The 22423-nt window shown below is 43.3% G+C and overlaps 1 protein-coding gene across 4 annotated transcripts in view; it reads right to left on the minus strand.

Moving 5' to 3' along the window:
* Positions 1 to 22423, minus strand: part of LOC129522585 (zinc finger protein 791-like) — a 46485-nt gene that overhangs the window by 14504 nt on the left and 9558 nt on the right. For 2 of the 4 annotated variants that reach the window (XM_055344926.1, XM_055344929.1), the window contains exon 1: positions 13953 to 14078. The exons of 1 other annotated variant lie outside the window; for it this stretch is intronic. In XM_055344926.1, coding sequence (XP_055200901.1) covers positions 13953 to 13955 — 3 coding nt within the window. In that variant the 5' untranslated portion in view covers positions 13956 to 14078. Of the gene's footprint in view, positions 1 to 13952; positions 14079 to 14609; positions 14684 to 22423 lie in introns of those variants that run through there. One more of the 4 variants, XM_055344928.1, reaches the window with a different exon arrangement.

The raw sequence follows: 22423 nt of genomic DNA on the forward strand, positions 1-22423 counted from the left end.
TAAATAAAGTCTTAGGGGCACCTGGATGGCTCAGTTGGTTAAGCTCTTGATTTTGGCTCAGGTCCATGACCTCATGGGTGGTGAGCTAGAGAGCTCTGTGCTCAGCAGGGAGTCTGCTTAAAGATTCTTCCTTCTACCCTCCCCCAAATAAATAAATCTTAAAAAAAAATAGGGGCACTTGGGTGACTCAGATGACTGAGGGTCTGCCTTTGGCTTGGGTCATGATCTTGGGGCCCTGGGACTGAGTCCCATGTCAGGCCCTGCACTCAGCATGGAGTCTGCTCAAGATTCTCTCTCCTTTTGCCCCTCCTCTCTCTCACTCTCTCAAATGAATGGATAATTTTTTTTTAAAGATTTTATTTATTTATTCATGAGAGATACAGAGAGAGAGGCAGGGACATAGGCAGAGGGAGAAGCAGGCTCCATGCAGGGAGTCCGACGTGGGACTCGATCCTGGGACTCCAGGATCATGCCCTGGACTGAAGGCAGGCACCAAACTGCTGAGCCATCCAGGGATTCCCGAATGGATAAATTTTTAAAAAATAAAACAAATCTTAAAAGTCACCAATGGTCTAACACAATTAAAAGATAATGTCTGGGATGCCTGGGTGGGCTCAGTGGTTGACCATCTGCCTTTGGCTTGGGGCATGATCCTGGAGTTCTGGTATCAAGTCCCACATTGGGCTCCTGCAAGGAGTCTGCTGCTCCCTCTGCCTATGTCTCTGCCTCTCTCTCTCTCTCTCTCTCTCTCATGAATAAATAAATAAAATATTTTTTTAAAAAAGATAATGTCTCAGTGGATAAAAAGATACCCAATTTTCTATTGTCTGTAATAAAACTGTATTAATAATAAAAACAAATTAAGGCTAAGGTATGGAAAAAGATAGATCATGTTAATATAAAAGATAGATGGAATGCCTATCTTAAGGGCATTGTATAATAATAAAATGTCAACCTTGGGACACCTGGGTGGCTTAGTCAGTTAAGTGTCCAACTCTTGATTTTGGCTCAGGTCATGATCTCAGGGTTATGAGATCACGTCCCGAGTTGGGCTCTGTGCTGAGTATGGAACCTGCTTGGGATTCTCTCTCCCCTCTCTACCTCCCCTAAATCAGGCTCTCTCTCTCTCTCTCTCTTAAAAAAAAAAAGAGTCTCCAGGAGACATTCCATGCTACTTATGTGCATAATAATCATGTGGCAAAATACATGAGGGAAAATGGATAGAACAGGAAGGAGAAACAGATGAAGACACTATTAGAGCTGAATACTTCAACATGGGACGCCTGGGTGGCTCAGCAGTTAAGTGTCTGCCTTCGGCCCAGGGCATGATCCTGGAGTCCCAGGATCGAGTCCCATGCCGGGCTCCCTGCATGGAGCCTGCTTCTCCCTCTGCCTGTGTCTCTGCCTCTCTCTGTGTGCCTCTCATGAATAAATAAATAAAACCTTTTAAAAAAATGAATACTTCAACATCTCTCTATTAATAAATAGATCCAGCACAAAGAAAATCAGAAAGCCACAGTTTAATTTAACAGTGCATTCACTGGATTTCATAGAAAACTGTGGGATACTTTATCACAGAGAATACATATTCTTGTTAAGTTCACATGGAAAATTCATGAAGACTGTAATAGTATGATTTATAAGGAAGACATACTTGGTCTTTTTCCATAGTTCCTACCTCACAACCTACCCCAAACCTTGGTTTTCTAAGTGTTGTAAGTGATAAAATGTCTGGAACTATGCTATTGCAGTGACTTTTGGAAAATACTTAAGGAAGGGACCTGGTTGCCAATGGAGCCAACCATGTGATTAGAAAGTTATAACTTGGGGCCCTAGTGACTCAGCTGTTGAGCATCTGCCTTTGGCTCAGGGCATGGTCCTGAAGTGCCAGGATCGAGTCCTGCATCAGGCTCCCATCAAGGAGCCTGCTTCTCCCTCTGCCTCTGTGTCTCTCATGAACAAATAAATAAAATCTTTAAAAAAAGAAAGAAAGTTGTAACTCTCAGTTCCACCCCCTGACCTCCAGGGAAGGGAGAGGGGCCAGGGGCTGGAGGTTGAATCAATGGCCAAAGGGCAATGATTTAACCAATCATGCCTAAGTAATGAAGTCTCCATAGAAACCTAAAAGGGTGGGGTTAGAGAGCTTCCAGGTTGGAGGACAAGTGGAAGTGCTGGGATAGTGGTGCACCTGGAACCCTTTCCCTATACCTCACCTTACCCATCTCTCTCCCATCTGGCTTTTTATAATAAGTTGTAATTTAATAAGTACAATGTTTCACTGAGTTCTGTAAGCCACTCTAGCAAATTAGTATTAATCAAAATGAGCCAAGGAGGAGGTTGCGGGAACCTTTGATTTATCACCAGTCAGAAGTATAGGTGACAATCTAGACTTGTGACTGCCACCCTGAGTAGAAGAGGGTTGATAGAAACTCTCATTTGTAGGTCAGAAGCACAGGTAACAAACAGCCTGGGCTGTGGCTGATATCTCTCTTTTTTTTTTTTAAGATTTGTTATTTATTTATTCAGAGAGAGAGAGAGAGAGAGAGAGAGAGAGAGAGGCAGAGACACAGGCAGAGGGAGAAGCAGGCTCCATGCAGGAAGCCTGACGTGGGACTCGATCCCGGGTCTCCAGGATCACACCCCAGGCTGCAGGCGACGCTAATCCGCTGCGCCACCGGGGCTGCCCTGTGGCTGATATCTCAAGTGTGTGTGTGAGTACATTCTTATAGGACTGAGACCTCAACCTTTGGAAACACACTACCTCTAGCAGTCAAAGCTGATACTATAAGGAGACAAAAAAAAGAAATAAAAGATACACCAAATGGAAATAAAAAAATAAAAATGTCATTGTCACATATGAAATGACTACCTAAGGAACAAATGTCAAAGAATCCACAATAACAAGAGAAGTCCTTTGAACTAGTAAGAGAATAGAATAAGACTGAAGGATAAAAAAAAAAAAAAAGATTGAAGGATGATAAACAGTTAATAGACAAAAGCAAAAGTTAATGCTTTCCTATAGATCCAAATAAATATAGCCTACTGATCTTTGACAAATGACAAAGGCAATTCAACAGAGAAAACAGTCTTTTGAACAAAAAGTGCCAGGAAAAGGAGACTACATGAAAACAAATCTAGATATAAAGCTTACATCTGGGGATCCCTGGGTGGCGCAGAGGTTTGGCGCCTGCCTTTGGCCCAGGGCGCGATCCTGGAGACCCGGGATCGAATCCCACATCGGGCTTCCGGTGCATGGAGCCTGCTTCTCCCTCTGCCTGTGTCTCTGCCTCTCTCTCTCTCTCTCTCTCTGTGACTATCATAAATAAATAAAAAATAAAAAAAAAATTAAAGCTTACATCTTTCACAAAAAAATTTTTATGTCTTTTTTTTTCTTTCACAAAAATTAACTTAGAACAGACTCACAGATCTTTTTTTTTTTTTTTTAGACTCACAGATCTTATAAAAAATGCAAGGCTAAAAAATTCCCAGATGATAGCATAGAAGAAAATCTAGGTGATCTGGGATTTGGTAATTATTTTTCAGGTGAAACACCAAAATTGGGACCAATGAATGAAAAAAAATAGTAAGTTTGGCCTCATTAAATGAAAAGCCACTCTATGAAAGTTAAGAGATGAAAAACAGAAGCCACAGACTAGGAGAAAATCTTTACAAAACACTTCTCTGATAAAGGGCAAATATCCAAAATGTCCAGAGAACTCTTAAGCTCCACAAGACAAGCAACACAATTAAAAATGGGCAAAAGATCTGAACACATTCACTTCAACAAAGAAGATATATAGATGGTAATTAAGCTTTGCAAGAGGAGCCCTCATTCTTTCTTGATGGGAATGGAAAATGTATGCCTGCCTTGGAACATGGGTAGTTTCTTAAAAAACTAAACCTAAAAAAATAAAAAAAAATTTTTTTTAAAAGATTTTATTTGAGAGAGACAGGGTGCTGTGCACATACAGAGGGAGAGGAAGAAGCAGACTCCCTGCTAGGAGCCTGACACCGGGCTCAATCTCAGGACGCAGAGATCATGACCTGAGCCGAAAGCAGATGCTTAACTGACTGGCCATCCAGAAGCCCCAACTAAACTTATTTTTTACCATACTATTCAGCAATCACCATCCTTCCTATTACTCAAAATGAGTTGAAAAGTTATATTCATAAAGAAATCTGCACACAAATGTTTATATGAGCTTTATACATGGGCAGCCCGAGTGGCTCAGCGGTTTAGTGCTGCCTTCGGCCCAGGGCGTGATCCTGGAGTCTTGGGATCGGGTCCCACGTCGGGCTTCTTACACGGAGCCTGCTTCTCCCTCTGCCTGTGTCTCTGCCTCTGTGTGTGTGTGTCTCTCATGAATAAATAAATCTTAAAAAAAAGAGCTTTATTCATGATGGCCAATACTTACAGGTAACCAAGATATCCTCTAAGAGGTAAATGGAAAATTAATCACTAGAACATCAATATGAAATATTATTCAGTGATAATAGGAAATTAGGTATCAAGCCAAAAAGACATGGAATAACCTCAAAATCATATTGCTAAGAGAAAGTAGAGAATATGAGAATGCTACACACTATATGATTCCAAGCATAGTTCTGGAAAGCACAAAACTACGAGACAGTAAAGCTACACTGGCCAGGGATTTGGGGGTGGGAAGGAGGAATGAATAAACAGATGGATGACAGGGAACATTTAGGGCACTGAAAGCATACTACATGATACAGAAGTGACAGACACATGTCATTTTATGTTGCCAAAGCCCAGAGATTGTGTAACACAGAGTTTTGCTATTGTAAACCAAAGTCTTTACTACATCAATGTTGGCTCATCAAATGTAACAACTGTACCTCAGTGATGCAAAATACAAAAAAATAGGGCAAAATATATGAAAGCAGGGGGTTTATGTGGGAACTGTGTAGCTTTTTATTTTTATTTTTTTAACTACATTTTTTTTAATTTTTTATTTATTTATGATAGTCACAGAGAGAGAGAGAGAGAGGGGCAGAGACATAGGCAGAGGGAGAAGCAGGCTCCATGCACTGGGAGCCTGATGTGGGACTCGATCCCGGGTCTCCAGGATCGCGCCCTGGGCCAAAGGCAGGCGCCAAACCGCTGCGCCACCCAGGGATCCCTGTGTAGCTTTTTAAAAAGATTTTATTTATTCAATTGTAAGCGAGAGCACAAGCACTCGCATGTGCGCACACATCACACACACAAGTGGGGGGAGGGGGTATGGAGAGGGGGAAGCTGACTCTGGATGACAGGCTTGGATGACAGGCTCGATCCTAGGACCCTGGGATCATGACCTGAGCTGAAGGCAGACACCTAACCAACTGAGCCACCCAGGTGTTCCCTTTCTGTACTTTTTTTTTTTTAATTTTTATTTACTTATTCATGAGAGACACAGAGAGGCAGAGACATAGGCAGGGGGAGAAGTGGGCTCCCCATGGGGAGCCCGATGTGGGACTCAATCCCAGGACCCCGGAATCATGACCTGAGCTAAAGGCAGACGCTCAACCACTGAGCCACCCACGCATCCCCCTTTCTGTACTTTCTGATTAAGTTTTCTGTAAACCTAAAGCTGCTGTAAAGAAGTGTATGGTGTAGCGGGGGAGACAGATGCATTAATATTCATCCCTGATGACTGATGACTGAAGAAGCCACTGTTCATTCAACTGATCTGAATTTCTTTCAATTAACTATTACAGCACTCTATGAGGCCTAAACCCTGAGACATGGGAAGGCAGGAATTTCCACTGACTGCCTTCTCCAGAGCCTGCCACTGGATGTTCTGAGAAGTGAAGTGACCCTCAGTAATGTCTGGAACTCTGATGTAGATAAGGAGTGTCCAGGGAAGGAATGACATTGAGACCTTAGCATATACGGAGGCAGGTGTTAGCTTGACTCGTATGTTGTGGACATCTGTGAGGCAAGAGAGTCTCCCCTCCAGACTCTTTTACCACAAAGGAGCATCTCTTAGACAACCAGAGTCTAAAACACAGCTACAACCATTGCTGGCCAAGGCTAATGTGACTGACTCATGGCTACAGTTGGGGCCTCAGGGCATTTCTTGTCTCAGAAGCCTACAGACAACTTAAGCCACCACAGGCAACTCCAGACGGCAGGAGAGGAGGGCACTGAAGCCTCTATTGTGAAACAGGGTCAGAGGGCATTCATAGATATGCCTGTTGTGTGACCATTTGACCAGAGTCCGGAGCCTTCCCATTTCGTTGTAGGGGCACCTATTCAGGGTGGGCCATTTTACAAGTAACAGCATCAATAGGCTCGAGTAAAATTTAAAGCAAGGAATATGTTGCCTCCACAGCACCAAAAGAATTTAGACAGTGTTGGGGCTGCTGAGAGGGACAACAGTTACTTCTTTACCATGTCAAGGTGGGAACGGGCTCCAGATTACCAAATAATTTTTCAGAATTAAAAAAAAATATTTTATTGATTTAATTGAGAAAGAGAGACAGAGAAAGTACAAGCAGGGGGAGGGGCAGAGGAAGAGGGACCAGCAGACTTCCTGCTGAGCAGGGAGCCCAACATGGGGCTTGATCCCAGGACTCTGAGATCATGAACTGAGCCAAAGGCAGACGCTTAACTGACTGAGCTACCCAGGTGCCCCAATCTTTAAGAATGTTAACAAGGTGCCAGGGCCTCATATCATATATATGGCAATGGCCTGTCCCTCTTTTAGGAGCTCTTTTTATTAAAGTTTTTATATCCCCAAAATCCTCAGCAGAGGATTTACATTAGTGTAATGTTACACCTATGCTCCTGGAGCAAGGTGGATACAGTTCAGATCCTACCTGCAGAGATGGTGTGCCCTGGTTGTGGTGTGGAGGCTCCCTGCAGATAACCAGGTGAAGGTGCATCATGTCACTTCAGAGGTGAAGGCCGACTGCACCCGACAGGCTGTTGAAACAGGCACTGAACAAAATACACTTGATCCAGTCTGTGACGGTAAGATGTTTACCTGCTGCTGAATGGATGGAGCTGGTAATTTCCGTAATGGTAAGGACTGGGAATAGGGGCTTATTTGGCTCAAACATAGCCCCAAGGTTGCAGTAACCCACTCTGAGCTGTCATCCATTCTTTCCAGATTTAAAGAATAGGCCAAATAAGGCTGTCAAAGGGAGAGCCAGAGGGAATAATCACTTCTTCATTTAATATGTGGTTTCAATCCTTCAAGATTCTGTTTAACACTGAGCCAATTAAGTAATTTAACTAGGGTGTGTGTGGTAAGATCAGTGGGGTCCCATTTTGTCAGTATAATTTAGAAGTGCCAAAGACAAACTAAAATTTAATTCATGATACCAACTGGGTTTCAGCCTTTCTCTGTTCAGTATGGGATAATTAAAGACAATGGGTGTTAAGACCATGGGAGATTTTTAGGTAAGACCACAGTTCTCATGGTTAAAATGAGACATGCTTATTTGTCCTCTGTATTATATTCAGCAACTCCCTTAAGATTATCAGGTGTATCCTGCTTAAGTAGAGTGGGATCCCCAGCTTTAACTGCAAGTTGAACCTTAATATTGATTATTTGTATAAAGGTTCCTAAATGAATATGTTATAGCAGATGGCAACATTAATTCAGAACACATGCTGCAGAGGCCCAATGCAGGAAGGAGTGTACTTATCTTTTTTTTGTTGTTGTGTAAATACTCTTAGTAAATGTTGAATTTTCCATTGGTCAAATTGTAGACCTTGGTTTTGAGACAGGAAAACTGAAGGGACTCTGTGAAAAAAAGGCTTTTTTTTTCTTTGCTCCTTTTCCTGCTTCTATTCTTGCTAGTACTTGCAGCCCTGCCTTACACATCTTTTTTTTTTTTTTTTTTTTTTTTTTAAGTAGGCTCCAACACCATGCTTGAACTCATGACCCTGAGATCAAGACCTGAGCTGAGATCAAGAGTCAGAGGCTTGGGGTGCCTGTGTGGCTCAGTCGGTTAAGGGTCTGTCTTTGGCTCAGGTCATGGTTCTGGGGTCCTGGAATTGAGCCCCACATTGTCAGGTTCCCTGCTCAGTGGTGAGTCAGCTTCTCTCTCTCCCTCTACCCCTACCCCTGCTCATGGTTTCTCTCTTTCTCTCTTTCAAATAAATAAAATCTGAAAAAAAAAGGTCAGAGGCTTAACCAACTGAGCCACTGAGGTGCCCCCTTACATATGTCTTAATATATGTCCTCCCTGTAAAGATCAAGGAGTTAATGATTTCACTGAAGTTTTCCAGCACAATAGATAACATCTAAGGAGTGACCTGGAGGGGTCATCATATACCTTCTCAAGACCACTGATTCTAGATACTTTGTCACCAAGTCACCTGGCTCTAGGGCATAAGTGACTTATGGAAGACATCAGAGCACTCATCCTTGTTGGACCAGTTCCCAGATGCCTGAGAGGACATGCTGTACACCAAACCACCATTCTCAATAAAAACTCCAGAGCCCAAACAAAGATGAGACTCATTGTTTTCCTTTCTGCGTCTCCCAGATGCTCCATCTGAATCTGCTCTCCCTCTGTATCTTCAAAAAATTCTGCTCTCACTTCCTGCTGGCTTGGATTTGATTTCTATCCTGCATGTAGCCAAGGACCCTCGTGGCTGGTCCTGTGGGACCCCCCTCTGGGTCCTGAGAGCGGGCCTCTCTGTATCCCTTCCTTCCTCCCTCCCTTTCTTTAGATTTATTTATTTATGAGAGAGAGAGAGAGAGAGAGAGAGAGAGAGAGAGAGAGAGAGAGAGAGGCAGAGACACAGGCAGAGGGAGAAGCAGGCTCCATGCAGGGAGCCCGACGCGGGACTCAATGCCGGGACTCCAGGATCGTGGCCTGGGCCAAAGGCAGGCGCTAAAACCACTGAGCAACCCAGGGACCCCTCCGTATCAGTTTCAACATTTTTTTCTTTTGCTTCCTCTCCTGTTTTTTGTTTTGTTTTGTTTTGTTTTCCAATCACTGGATATACTTCAGCAGAGGGAATATCCTCTCTACCCTGGTATTTATATGTATTTTTTCCTGCAGAGAGCCTCAAAGCAGTGCCATTAAGGTTAGGAGCCTCCCCCATGACAACTGGATGCTTTATAGGGTTTAAGGACCCCGGACTTAACTTTCAACTAATCCCTTTGCTGTGCCACAGGGGGACCTTGAGTGTTGTTCCCTAAACTTGAGGCTTAGGATCTTTGCTGCAGTAGAGGCAGGGGTAGCAGTAGCATCAGAGGGACCTAAGGGTCCTGGAGCCCTCTGGGGCCAGGGGTCTGGACTCAGCCTACCATCTACTGGGTGCCTCTTACTCTGTTTTCTCCTTCTCTAACTAAATGATTGCTCTTTCAAGAGTGACCCTCCTCAGGGATATGGGGCCAACCCAGCCTCTGTCACAGTTTCACCCTAACACAGATATAAACCAGCAAATACATCTACCAGGACCACTTTAAGGAGGGCCTCAGTCTTACACGCCTTCTCTCAAATACCTAGGGATTCTGTAAACTGCCAACTCTGGTAGGCTGAACACAGAACTGAGGTTTAGAAGGGTCACCAGTGCGACATGAGGGGGCAGCACCAGTCACAGCAGGAGCTTCAAGCACGGAGCCCCTCCAGAACATGCTGCCATCAGGCATCAGAGCAGGTGAACAAGTCAGAGCAAGAGAAGCAGATCCACAGCATAGCAGTCATGTCTGGACAAGGCTCACGGGGGCCAATAATTATGGTCACCTGAAGGGATGTGGTTCCATGCTGAGACTGAGATCAGTGTGGCACGGGGACACACATACACATATCAAGATGGCAGGAAAAGGTTTCAAAATCACATAATAAAGGTCTCTGGGGGAGGGAAGGGCTGGCCCCCCAAAGCAGCTCCGAAATGGCTTCAGAAATCAATGAAAAGAGCCTGATATGGGGTTCATTGTGGCTGGGGGATAGGGTGGGGCAAGAATTCTTGCCCAGGGGCAGGGGCCTGTGTGATCTGAATCTCTTGCATCTTTGGAGGTGATAGATACGCTCAGACTTTCTCAGCTGGATCAAGTGGGAGGCATAAGAGAAAGAGGGAGGGAATAGGTTTAAACTGAGCAAACAATCAAAATATGAAATCTGATTGCTCATACAAGTAGAAAATTGTGGTTAAGAAAAACATGCATTTGCAAGTGGTTGTTTTCATATAAAGAAACATTAACAGGATGCTCAAGAAATGACCAACACTTATTTTTTGGGAGGTGGCTGGAGCAAGAGCTCTGGAGTGGACCAAGATATTCTGGTACTGAGTCTCTTTAGACTGTATTTTAGATACTTTTGCTAATCCTTGCATTATTATTATTTAAGGTAACCAGTAATATATGTATAAGCCATACTTTTTAATAGCCTTTATTTTGAATGATCTTACTTTGCTTTTTAAAATCTAATCAGGTGATCCCTGGGTGGCGCAGCGGTTTAGCGCCTGCCTTTGGCCCAGGGCGCGATCCTGGAGACCCGGGATCGAATCCCACATCAGGCTCCCAGTGCATGGAGCCTGCTTCTCCCTCTGCCTGTGTCTCTGCCTCTCTCTCTCTCTCTCTCTCTGTGACTATCATAAATAAATAAATTAAAAAAATAAATAAAATCTAATCAGTTTTTTAAAAGAGTATTCATTCATTCACTCATTCATTCATTTATGAGAGACACAGAGGCAGAGACACAGGCAGAGGGAGAAGCAGGCTCCCTGCAAGGATCCTGATATGGGACTTGATCCCAGGACGCTGGGATCATGCCCTGAGCCAAAGGCAGACACTCAACCACTGAGCCACCCAGGCGCCCCTCAAATTTCTTTCTATGTAGAACCCCTTCTAAGATTTTATCCTTTATTTATTTGAGAGAGAGAAAGCATAAGCAGTGGGAGGGGTACAGGGAGAGGGAGAAGCAGACCTCCCACTACTGAGCAGTTAAGCCCAATGTGGTCTTGATCCCAGGATCCTGAGATCATGACCTGAGCTGAAGGCAAGTGCTTAACCAACTGAGCCACTCAGGTGCCCTAGATTTTTCATCTTTTTAAACATGAACACTTATGGGGCGCCTGGGTGGCTCAGCTGATTGAGCGCCCAGCTTTTGATTTTGGCTCAGATCATGATCTCAGGGTTGTGAGACTGAGCCTGGGGTTGGGCTCCACCACACTCAGGAGGGAGTTTTTTTGATATTCTCTCCCCCTCTCTCCACCCTTCCCCCTGTTCGTAAGTGCATTCTCTCTAAAATAAATAAATAAATCATTTAAAAACTAAACATGAACAGTTATAAAAGTTTAAGCCATAAAAAATAAAAAACTTCAAATTTCTAACTAGTGTAACAGGAGGCATCCTGGTTTCTCCTTACAACTCTTACTGACAGGTTATTTTAAGATTAAGTAGCATATTATAATGCACTATGGAGTTGGCTCTCACCCATTAAATGTATTAGAATTATCAAAGATTTATGAAAGTTTTAAGTAGTTTTCCTCATATCAATTAAAGCAGAATTCATTTGCCTTACGCTTTAACAGTATTACAGTATTTATTCAAACTTCCAAAGCTCTCTCTAAGGGCATACGCATAAAAAACTGACCTAAAATGTAACATTTACCTGAGAACCTCAAATACATCCATCTCACATCTTGAGACTCTTTTGCCTAAAGGGAACAAATATTCTGTTTGGTCCCAAGATTCCTCATCTTACTTCCATTGTATCTTTAAATCAACCTATACTTTTAAAGTCCAAGAACTAAAAATTTCATGCTCCTGTAAAGAACAGTATCACAAATGGCTAAGGGAAACCACATAAAGTTAAGAGCTGCAACATGCAATATACAAACATATACAAGGAAAGAAATACAAATATTTGAATAAGGTGAGATAAGCAATCTGCTCCCCCACAGTTCAGAGGGAAGACTCACATTCCCGGCTTGTGGTCTAGACCTGTTGGGATGCAACCCCTGGAGTCAGGGTAGAGGTTTCGGGGGGTCACTTGAGCAGCCACAGGAATGAAGTCTGGGTACTACACACATACCTCTCAGAGTCTAATAGAAATATTCTTCTCTCCAGGTTCAAGTCTCACAAAGTCAGGAAACTATTGGCCAGATGCAATTTAAGGATCTGACTCAAAAGAACTCCAAAATTCACAAACTCTTTGTCCAGAAGATATAACTCCAGATCTTCACAGACTTTCTCAATGTACAAAACTACTCTAAGTGCACCTACACTGTAGACGAAGAGCTCAAGCCTGTATCTAAAAACAGACCCAAGAAAACCTCAATTACAATCTCAGAAAGAGCAACAATGGCCTGTTCCCTAATCCTATCCCCCATGGGCACCCCCAGCTTTCCTTGGCACTGTATCTTCTGTCAGCTCCGTCTGTGGTGTCTGAGCAGGTAGGACACCTGGAGGGGGAGGGTCTTTAACAAGAACGAGGAGGCCTTCAAGTACTTCCCTTCATAGGCTCACAGGGGTCCTTACCTTAGAAAAATGACCTCAGGCTTCTGCTTTCTACCAAGCTGCTCTGAACCACCACTAATGTTTTATTTTTTTAAAATATTTTATTTATTTATTCATGAGAGACAGAGAGAGGCAGAGACACAGGCAGAGGGAGAAGCAGGCTCCCTGAAGGGAGCACAATGCAGGGACTCCATCCCAGGACCCCATCCAGGACCCTGGGATCCTGACCTGAACCAAAGGCAGACGTTCAACCACTGAGCCACCCAGGAACCCCACCACCACTAATGTTTTAAAAGTGATAAGCCCATTCATTGTTTGGACAAAATCACTCAAATCCAGTGTTTATGTGTAAGGGAGGGAAAAAAATTGTAGGGAATTCTTATACTTCAACAAAAAAACAAGGAAATATCTACTCCTCTCAAAAAATATTAAGCATGCCAGTTAATTATTACTTCCATGGCAAGAAATTGTTTGGAAACAATCATAATTGAACACACTTCTTGGTATTACAAAGTCTAAGTCCTGATAATTGCATTTGAAATCACCTAAAAGGACAAACCTCTATGTTACTATACCCGATCATAGGAAGAAAAAAGGCAACAAAAATTTTAATCAATATAATAATGGAATTTTTTTCCCCCCTAAAACTCACCCCTTTCTTGCCTCTTTGTAAAATTTTGTACTTTGGAGATTTACTGGTTAAATACATTTTAACTTAACTGAAAAATGCAGGCTTAAAGAAGTTGAATAAAATCACAAACTCAGGTAGGGGCAATACTGACAGGAGACAACACTGAGGGAAGTCTCCAAAGAGGAACCGCCACCCAAAGGACTTCCCATAGGATGTTGGTGCCCAGGACATATTTGAGAAGAGACGCAAAGGGATATCATATGACAGATTCCAGGTGGTTATTGTTGGCTCTCCTCTTATGTAAAATATCCATAGGCCAAAAGATAAAATTTAAAAGAGCCATCCATGGCTCTGTGGATAAACGGTAAAACAGTGCGTAATTTGAAATGCATCACGGAGAACAAACGGTTAATAATGATGCTATGAACTGGAGAGGAAAGATGGCGTTTCGGAATGCAGGGAAAGATCTGGAAATTTAGGCATTTGCTGCCAGTCCTATGAAGAGCTGGGCTGGGGGCACAGGGCCGTAGCTTTGAACCCTTCTCTCCAAACGTTTGGAAAAGTGAGGGGAAACCGGGTCCCCCCGGGGAGAGAGGGATGGGGGACCCACAGACCACAGCACCGCCCGCGCACGAACCCGGGGACCGAGGCACGGCTGTCCCCTGACGACCCTTCCCGCGGTCATCGCCCGACCCCAGGGAGGCGCGGCCGCGCAGACGGGGCAGGACACCGGGGGTCCCGGCGGCCGGCCGGACCCCGCGCTGCGTGCCGCGCCACCAGCGGCCTCGGGTCCCCAGACTCCAGAGTGCACCGCGGGGAGGCCGGGTCCCGCCACGGCCGGTTCCAGCCGGTCCCACCGGCCCCCGGCCCGACTCCCGGCCCCGCACACTCACCATCGCTCGCTCTCTGGGGTAGCGGGTCGGCCACCATGCGATGGCCGCGGCCGGCGGGGGTCACGGCGCCCGAGGCGGCGGCGGCGCCTCCCGGAGCCTCTCAGGGCGGCGAGAGGCGATGCGCGGCTCGCGCGGCCAGCAGCGACGGCACACAGTCCCCGCCGTCCACAGCGCGTCGCCCGCACGTACGGTTCCGGCGGCTCCCCGGATTGGACGGTTCGCGAGGCCCCGCCCCGCCCGCCTGACTGACAGCGGGCCGGAGGTCACGTCTTTGAGGCGACCTTGCTTGGCCAGTGGGCTGCAACCTGTTCTCGCCCAGGACGACGCGCTTTGGACCCGAAGGCCGCCAGGCCACTCGCGCAACCGTGACCCTTCGTCACAAACACGGACAAAAGTGACCTCACCGTGCGTCATAATGATGATGGTTCCATTTTGATCCTTGACCATAGTCCCGCAGGGAGTCGTCTGCCCACCACGACCACCCAACCCCACTCTTGTATGGGAAGAGTCTCGCAGCCCTGGGGCACTTAGCTTCGTGGGAGGTGTGAGCCCCACAGTCCTGGACCAGGCCCGAAGCCTCGCGTGCTCGCATGTGAGAAACCTATTGAGGCAAAAAACCACCCGAAAACCGGTCAGTGTGATTCCCTTGATACTTACCTGGTCAGAGGTCAAAGAAGAAAACTGAAAGAACACTGCTTAGTGAAAAGTAATCCACGGTAAAGGCATCAAGGATAAACAGCGTCAGGACGGTGGTCATCTGTGGGGCAGGATGGAGGTGAGCCAGACAGGGGGACGTGAGGAGACTCTCACTACTGCCCAGGTTAGGAATCTTGATGACTCCAAGGACGATTATATTAGCAAATCCTACCGCAAAATATGTTGTACATTCTTTCTTCAGTTTGATGATGGAAAATTTTTAAGAAGTAATTAAGGTTGAAAAAGAACAAAATTCATATGTTCATTTCTTCTGTAATATGGCAATGTGTTTTCATTTTCAGCTTTGGCAGAAAAAATTGGTAACAAGCCAACTGTCTACATGGAAAGAATGAGTTACATAAACTCATCATCATATGTACTTAAAAAAAAAACCCAAAGGTATCAATATGAAAAGACCTGGAGGATTTATCACCAGAATAAGCCAAATATACTGCAATGTATATTCGATGTTACCTTTTCTGTAACCTGTTGAGACAGGTGGTTCCCCACCACCCCTTCCCCACCAAGGTTTGGTTGAGTAGTGGAGACAAAAACACACTACTAGGAACAGATGAAAGGGGTTGTTAGTTTCATAAGGGAAGTTTCTGGGGGAGAACAAGGCAGGCCTCTCAAGCAGGTTGGAAATCCCTTGACAAAGCAAGGAAAGGAGACTGGCCTGTATTTTTATTGAGGTTGGTTGGAGGGTGGTTAGGGTGAGAGTTTGTGCACATGGGTAGGGACTTCTGCGATTGACTCTCTTGCCAGGGCTAAAGCTGAGCACCCAAGCTTTCTTATCACTTTGTACAGACGCAGAACACAAAGGGAAGGGGAGAGATATGACTTTAAAGTAGTTGGCTATCAGATAATAGAAAAAATATATATTGCTCTCTATCCCAGATTCCTGGCACTTGTAAATTCCTAGGGATAAGAGCAATAGGAGCCAGTCTTGTTTGGTCTTTGACTCTGTCATGGGCACAGAGCTCCCGAAACCAGGTAAATTCATAGTGATAAAAGCACTAGGAGCATCTTTTGTTCTAATGAGGTGACTCAATGGGCTCCTGGATGGGGGCTGGTCACAGAAAGTCCAAGCTATGATCAGGAGCTTGGAATTTTTAGGCCAACTGCCCATCCCCCAGAGAGGAGGAAGGAGCTGGAAATTGAGTTAATAATTCATCCTGTCTAGGAAGGGGTGCCTGGGCAGCTCAGTCAATTAAGCCTCTGACTCTTAGTTTCAGCTCAGGTCATGATCTCAGGGTCCTGAGACTGAGCCCTGCATTGGCCTCCATGCTCAGTGAGGAGTCTTTTTGAGGATTCTCTCTCACTCTCTGCCCCTCCCCCCTGCTTCTTTCTCTAAAATCAACTAATCAGTCATTTAAAAAAATGATCATGTCTATATCAGTAAGCCTCCATAAAACCCCAATAGTATGAGGTTTGGAGACTTTTGCAGGTGGGAGACTACATCCATGTACTGGAAAGGTGGTGTACCCCGACTCCATAGCATCCTTCCAAGAACTCTCTACACACCCCTTCATCTGGCTGTTCATCTGTATCCCTTATCATATTCTTTGATAAACTGGTAACTGCAAGTGTTTTCCTGAGTTCTGGAATCTGTTCTATTAAGTTAATCAAACATACAGAGGGGATTGTAGGAACCTCTAATTTGTAGCAAGTTAGATGGAAGTTGTGAGTCACCTTGTTGGGACCTGCAACATGTGACTGGCATCTGAAGTGGGGTGGGAGAGGTCTTGTGGGACTGAGCCATTAACCTGTGGGACCCGCACTATCTACAGGTATATACTATTAGGACTGACTTAAATCACAGGACACCCTGCTGGTGTCACAGATGTAGGGAAAAACCCTCACACATTTGGTGACCAGAACTGTCAGAATAAGTAGTGTTCTGGGTGAATAGAAAGGAGATATAGAGGAGAAAAGAACTGAGTGTTCTCTGCTCAGGTATAATACTGGGTTTTCTCAACATATCAATAGTCAAATATTTAAAAATGGAGTCAGACTTCTGGTTTCTTCTCTGGCATGGAAGGAGTTTAGGTGACATTTCTATCCTTACCAAAAAAGCAAGCAAACTTAAAACCAATGATTCTTCTTAGATCTATAAAAGAATTAAGGTCACAGTACAAACTGCTGTCTCTGCAAAATTGGAGAGGCAGAATAATAGCCATTTTGAAATATTCCTACAGTATTTTGTTCTTCTTAACAAGACCTGTCCTCAGAAGACTGTTTCTCAAGAATCACACAAGGGTAGGGAGGGAATAGCCAACTTGAGATACCTCCAGCCTTTCTGCCTGACCTAAGTTAAGGGTGTAGGGGAACTTAGATACACTTGTAAGATTCACGGGTCATTTTTCACTCCTCGCAGTCAATGTGTTGTATGTTTTTCAAAACCATTTCTCCAACTCTAACACCAACCAGGTGGCCTAGAATTCAATCCAATTCTAACACTCACCAGAGTTAACATCAGACTCCACAGCTTAAGGATACAATCCTACAAAATGGCCCCCACATCAGATGCCAGCTGTAAATGGGAGGCCCAGCTCTTGGAGTTTCCTTAGATACACTCCTATGTTTGTTAATTCAGTAGAAACACTATTAGAATAAAAGCTCTTTACTTATTATTGATTTATTATAAAAGGTACAAGTCAGAAACAGCCAAATGGAAGAGGTGTATAAGACAAAGTAGGTAGAAGAGGTAGGGAACTTCCATGCCTTCACCAGATACAACACCCTCACACTACATTGATGTTTTCACCAATTTAGAATCTCTCTGAATCCTGAGGTTTAGGGGTTTTGGTGGAATTTCCTTACATAGATAGGCATAACTGATTAAATCATTGGCAGTTGGTGAATAACTCAGTCTCTAGCTCCTTCCCAATCCCCAAAGGCTGGAGACTGGGCTAAAAATTCTAAGCCTCTAATCAAATCTTGGTCTTCCTGGCGATCAACCCCAATCCTGAAGCTATCAAAGGGCTTACAAACAGTCACCTCTTTGAATATAAAATGCTCCTATCACCTTTCTCACTCAGAAAGTCCAAGGGTTTTAGACAGTCTTTACTAGGAACTATGGACAAGAAAGACATTTTTAGGAAATGCCTGGTTGATTCAGTTTGGTGGTGCATGTGACTTTTGATTTAGGGGTTGTGAGTTCAAGGCCCACAGTGGGTATGGAGCCTCCTTAAAACATTTTTTAAAAAACTGATATTAAAATAAATAAATAAATAAAAATAAAAATAAAAATAAAAAACTGATATTTTTCTTATACCAAAGGTCACAGCCCAGAGACACATGCTCATTACAATCCTGAGACCAAATCAAGGCTACAGAACACTTCCTCTCCACCCACAATACTCCATTACATCAGGATGACACCCATTTAATAACAGTGCAATAAACTGAAAGAACTGTACATTTCAGAATTTATTTTAAGAAGTCTCTACAATACCCCCAAAAATGACATAGATGACAAAAGCAAAGACATTTGAGGGTATTTTAGCCTTTGACAGCTACAACAGATAGTAAACACAGCCTAAACACTAGTCAGGTAAACATGAGCCCTCAAGCTAAGGACCTATATACTTTGGTTCCTTTTTCACAGTACATGACTGGTATTCAATACCAACAACAAAAATATTAAAATAGACAATTTGAAGACATAGTACAAGTAAAAGAACTTGATTCAGATGTAGCAGGTATGTTGCAATTGTTAGACCAAAGATATAAAATAACCATGATTAATGTGCTAAGTGCTTTATTTTTTTTTAAAGATTTTATTTATTCATTCATGAGAGACACAGAGACAGAAAGAGAGGCAGGGACACAGGCAGAGGGAGTGGCAGGCTCCATGCAGGGAGCCCGACGTGGGACTTGATCCCGAGTCTCCAGGATCACACCCCTGGATGCAGGCAGCTCTAAACCGCTGTGCCACCGGGGCTGCCCTGCTAAGTGCTTTAATGGAAATAGTGGATGACATACAAAACAGATAAGTAGGTAACATAATCAGAGATGCAAACTAAGAAAGAACCAAGAGAAATATGCAAGAAATGAAAAGCAATACAATAGAAGAAAAATGAATTCTTTTGGGGAGTCTCATCAATACAGTGGAAATATGTGAGTAAAGATTCAGTGAGCTTGAGGAAATGTCAATAGAACCTTCCAAAACTGAAATGCAAAGAGAATTTTAAAAAAGGCAAAACAAATATAAGAAATTTGGGACAATTACACAAGGTATAACTAACATAATTGGACTACATTAAGGAGAAGAAAAATAGAAAGGAACAGGAGATATAAGTGAAACAATAATGATTGAGATATTCCCAAGTTAATGTTACACATCAAACCACAGATCCAGGAAGCTCAGAGATCACCAAAGAAGATAAAAGCCTGCAAATGCACACCTAGAAATGCCATATTCAAAGTTGAGGAAAAAAGACAAAGGGAAAATCTTGAAAGAAACTAGGGAAGAGGGGCACCCGGGTGGCTCAGTTGGTTAAGTGTCTGCCTTCAGCTCAGGTCATGATTCTAGGGTTCTGAGATCCAGCCCTGTATTGGACCCCCTGTTCATCAGGTAGTCTGCTTCTCTATTTCCCTCTTCCACTCCCCCTCCACTAGTGCACTCTCTTTCACTCTGCTTTCTCTCTAATAAGTAAAAATTTTCAATCTTTTTATTTTTTTAATAATAAATGTATTTTTATTGGTGTTCAATTTGCCAACATACAGAATAACACCCAGTGCTCATCCCATCAAGTGCCCCCCTCAGTGCCCATAACCCTTTCACCCCCACCCTCCGCCCTCCTCCCCTTCCACCACCCCTAGTTCGTTTCCCAGAGTTAGGAGTCTTTGTGTTCTGTCTCCCTTTCTGATATTTCCTACTACAATCTACAATCTTTTTTAAAAAAAGAAACTAGGGATGCCTGAGTGGCTCAGTGGTTGAGTGTCTGCCTTTGGCTCAGGTTGTGATCCCGGAGTCTTGGGATTGACTCCCCCATCGGGCTCCCTGCAGGGAGCCTACTTCTCCCTCTGCCTATGTCTCTGCCTCTCTGTCTCTTATGAATAAATAAATAAATAAATAAAAATCTTTAAAAAAAAGAATCTAGGGAGAGAAAAGCCTTAGTTATATAGAAAGAAAGAAAAGAATTAAATCAGTCTTCTTTTCAGAAACCATGCAAACAGGAAGAGAGTTTTGTCAAATAGCTAAGTGTTGAAGAAAAAAAAAAACAACTGCAATTCTGTGTCAAACAAAATTATCCTTCAAAAGTGAAGGAGAAAAATATACTTTCTGACACAAAACTTGAGGGAATTTGTCACCAGTAAAACCTGCTTCCCAAGAAATGCTAAAAGAAACTTATCAGAAGAAGGTAATAACAAAGAAAGGGAGAGTATCAGAGAAGGAATCAATGAAGGTAAAATACAATGATTTGTTTTTGCTCTTTTTATTTAATTTGACAATGTTTTGTTCAGTCATAATAGCAATGTTTTCATTATAGCTTATCATTATAGCAAAATGAATGACAGCAATGTTATAAGGAACAGGTAGGGAGGAATTGGTAATACTCCATTATGAGGTACTTCCTCATCCAGTGAGTGGTATAGTGTTGCTTCAGAGAGGGGTTGGGTTAGCTGTAAATGAATACTGAAACTCAAGCCCAACAACCAAAAAAACTATAATGAAATGCAGAGAGAGCAGAAATGGAATCTTGTAAATTGTTCAATAAAAGGCAGAGAAGGAAAAAAGGAAAAGAGGAACAAAGGCAGTAAATAGAAAACAGTAAAAAATATAGATTTTAATATAACAATCATTTTGTTTTTTTAAAGATTTTATTTATTTGAGAGTGAGCAAGAGAGTGAGAGAGAGCATGAGCAGAGGGGAAGGGCAGAAGGAGAAGCAGGCTCCCCATTTAGCAAGAGCCCAATGTGGGCCTCAATCGCAGGACCCTAGGATCATTACTGAGCTAAAGGCAGACTCCCAACCGATTTAGCCACCCAGACACCCTGCCAACAATCACTTTAAACAACTAAATACAAGAGAAATACAACAACTCTCACAGTGGGTAGTAAAATAACAATTACATGTTGTTTACAAGAAAAAAGGGGAAGTAAACCTTAGCTATAGAGTAAGAAAGAAAAGGATTAAGTCAGACTTCTTTCCAGAAATCATGCTTTCCAGGGTACCACTCTAGGGAAAACAAAAAAGAAGCTCTTAGTACCCGGCCTGGCTTTGAGGGATCAGAAGAAGGCATAAAATCTTAAGAATAACCTCTAAAAGGTGAACCAGAGGTGTGAAGCAGGCACATCAATAGAAATGGTCTGAGAGCCTCAGAATCCCTAGCCAGGCTGACTGGTGAAGTTGTTTCTATTTTTAAAAGATTTTATTTATTTATTCATGAAAGACACAGAGAGAGAGGCAGAGACACAGGCACAGAGGGAGAGGCAGGCTCCCTGCAGAAAGCCCCACATGGGACTCGGATCTCAGGGTTCCAGGATCACCCCCTGAGCTGAAGGCAGATGCTCAACCACTGAGCCACTCAGGTGTCCTGGTCAAGTTGTTTCTAAAGAAGTGACTGCTTCACATGCAAAGAACTAATGCAAGACTTCAAGGAACACACACACACACACACACACACACAAACGAAGGAAAAATGATGCCAACAAAGGAACACAATACTTTTCCAGTAACTGGTCCAATAGAAATGGAGATATGCAAATTGTTGATAAAATTGTTCTAAGAAAGCTCAACAAGCTTCACAAGAACACAGACAATGTGGTGTCTCTCTCAGTTGGATGGGGGCTCCCTAATGTGAGATGATGATCAGGAGGAAGCTGGCGGCATTGGTGGTAAAAGGGTTCACCCAAGGTAGAACAAAGAAGATAGAATTTTATTGAATACACCGCAAGGAAGTAGTGGGCAGGACAGCAGAGGAGAGACAATCTGCCACGAGGCAGTGGGTGGGGGCTATTTTTAAGAGAGAACATGAGGCGGTATGGTGACGTATGGAATTTTCCCTTTTTTTGGTAACTATGTCTGCTTGTAAGTAGCCCATTGGTTAGTTAGGGCCTGTGAATATTTTGAGAGGGGTTGCCTGATGGGCCTGTTTGTATTCAGCCAAAGAGTGGGGGTCACTTTGGGCCCCTTTGCCTTGATCAAGTTTCCACTGTTCAAGCCTGTTGTCTAAAAGCAGCCTCTATAGACAATTCAATGAAATCTAGAAAATAATACATGAACAAACAAGAAGTATGGTAGATGATAGAAATCATAATGAACCAAACCAGAATTCTAGCACTGAAGAATAAATGAAACGGGGAAAATGCAAATAGAGTGCTTCAAGCATCAAGTTCAATGAATATGATGAAAGGATCAATGAAGACCAATCATTTGAAATTATACAGATGAAGGAGGAAAAAAAAAAGGAATGCAAAGGAATGAAGAAAGTCTATGATATTTAGGGGACACCAGTAAAATAAATAATATAAGCGTTACAGAAACTTCAAACTTCTTCCTATGACTGAATCATGAAATATAAAGCAAGAGAGAGTGAAAGGTAGAAAGCTTATTTAAATAAATAATGGCTGGGGTGCCTGGGTCGTACAATTGGTTAAGTATCTGACTCTTGGTTTTGGCTCATGTCTTGGAATTGTGGGATTAAGTCCCCCATCAGGCTCTGCACTTAGCACAGTCTGCTTGAGATTCCCTCTCCCTCTGCCCCTCTCACTCATGCCATCTCTCTCTCTCTCTAAAATAAATAAATATGTTTAAAAATAATAAA

Source organism: Nyctereutes procyonoides, unplaced genomic scaffold (genome assembly GCF_905146905.1).
Source record: "Nyctereutes procyonoides isolate TBG_1078 unplaced genomic scaffold, NYPRO_anot_genome, whole genome shotgun sequence".
NCBI classification, from domain to species: domain Eukaryota; kingdom Metazoa; phylum Chordata; class Mammalia; order Carnivora; family Canidae; genus Nyctereutes; species Nyctereutes procyonoides.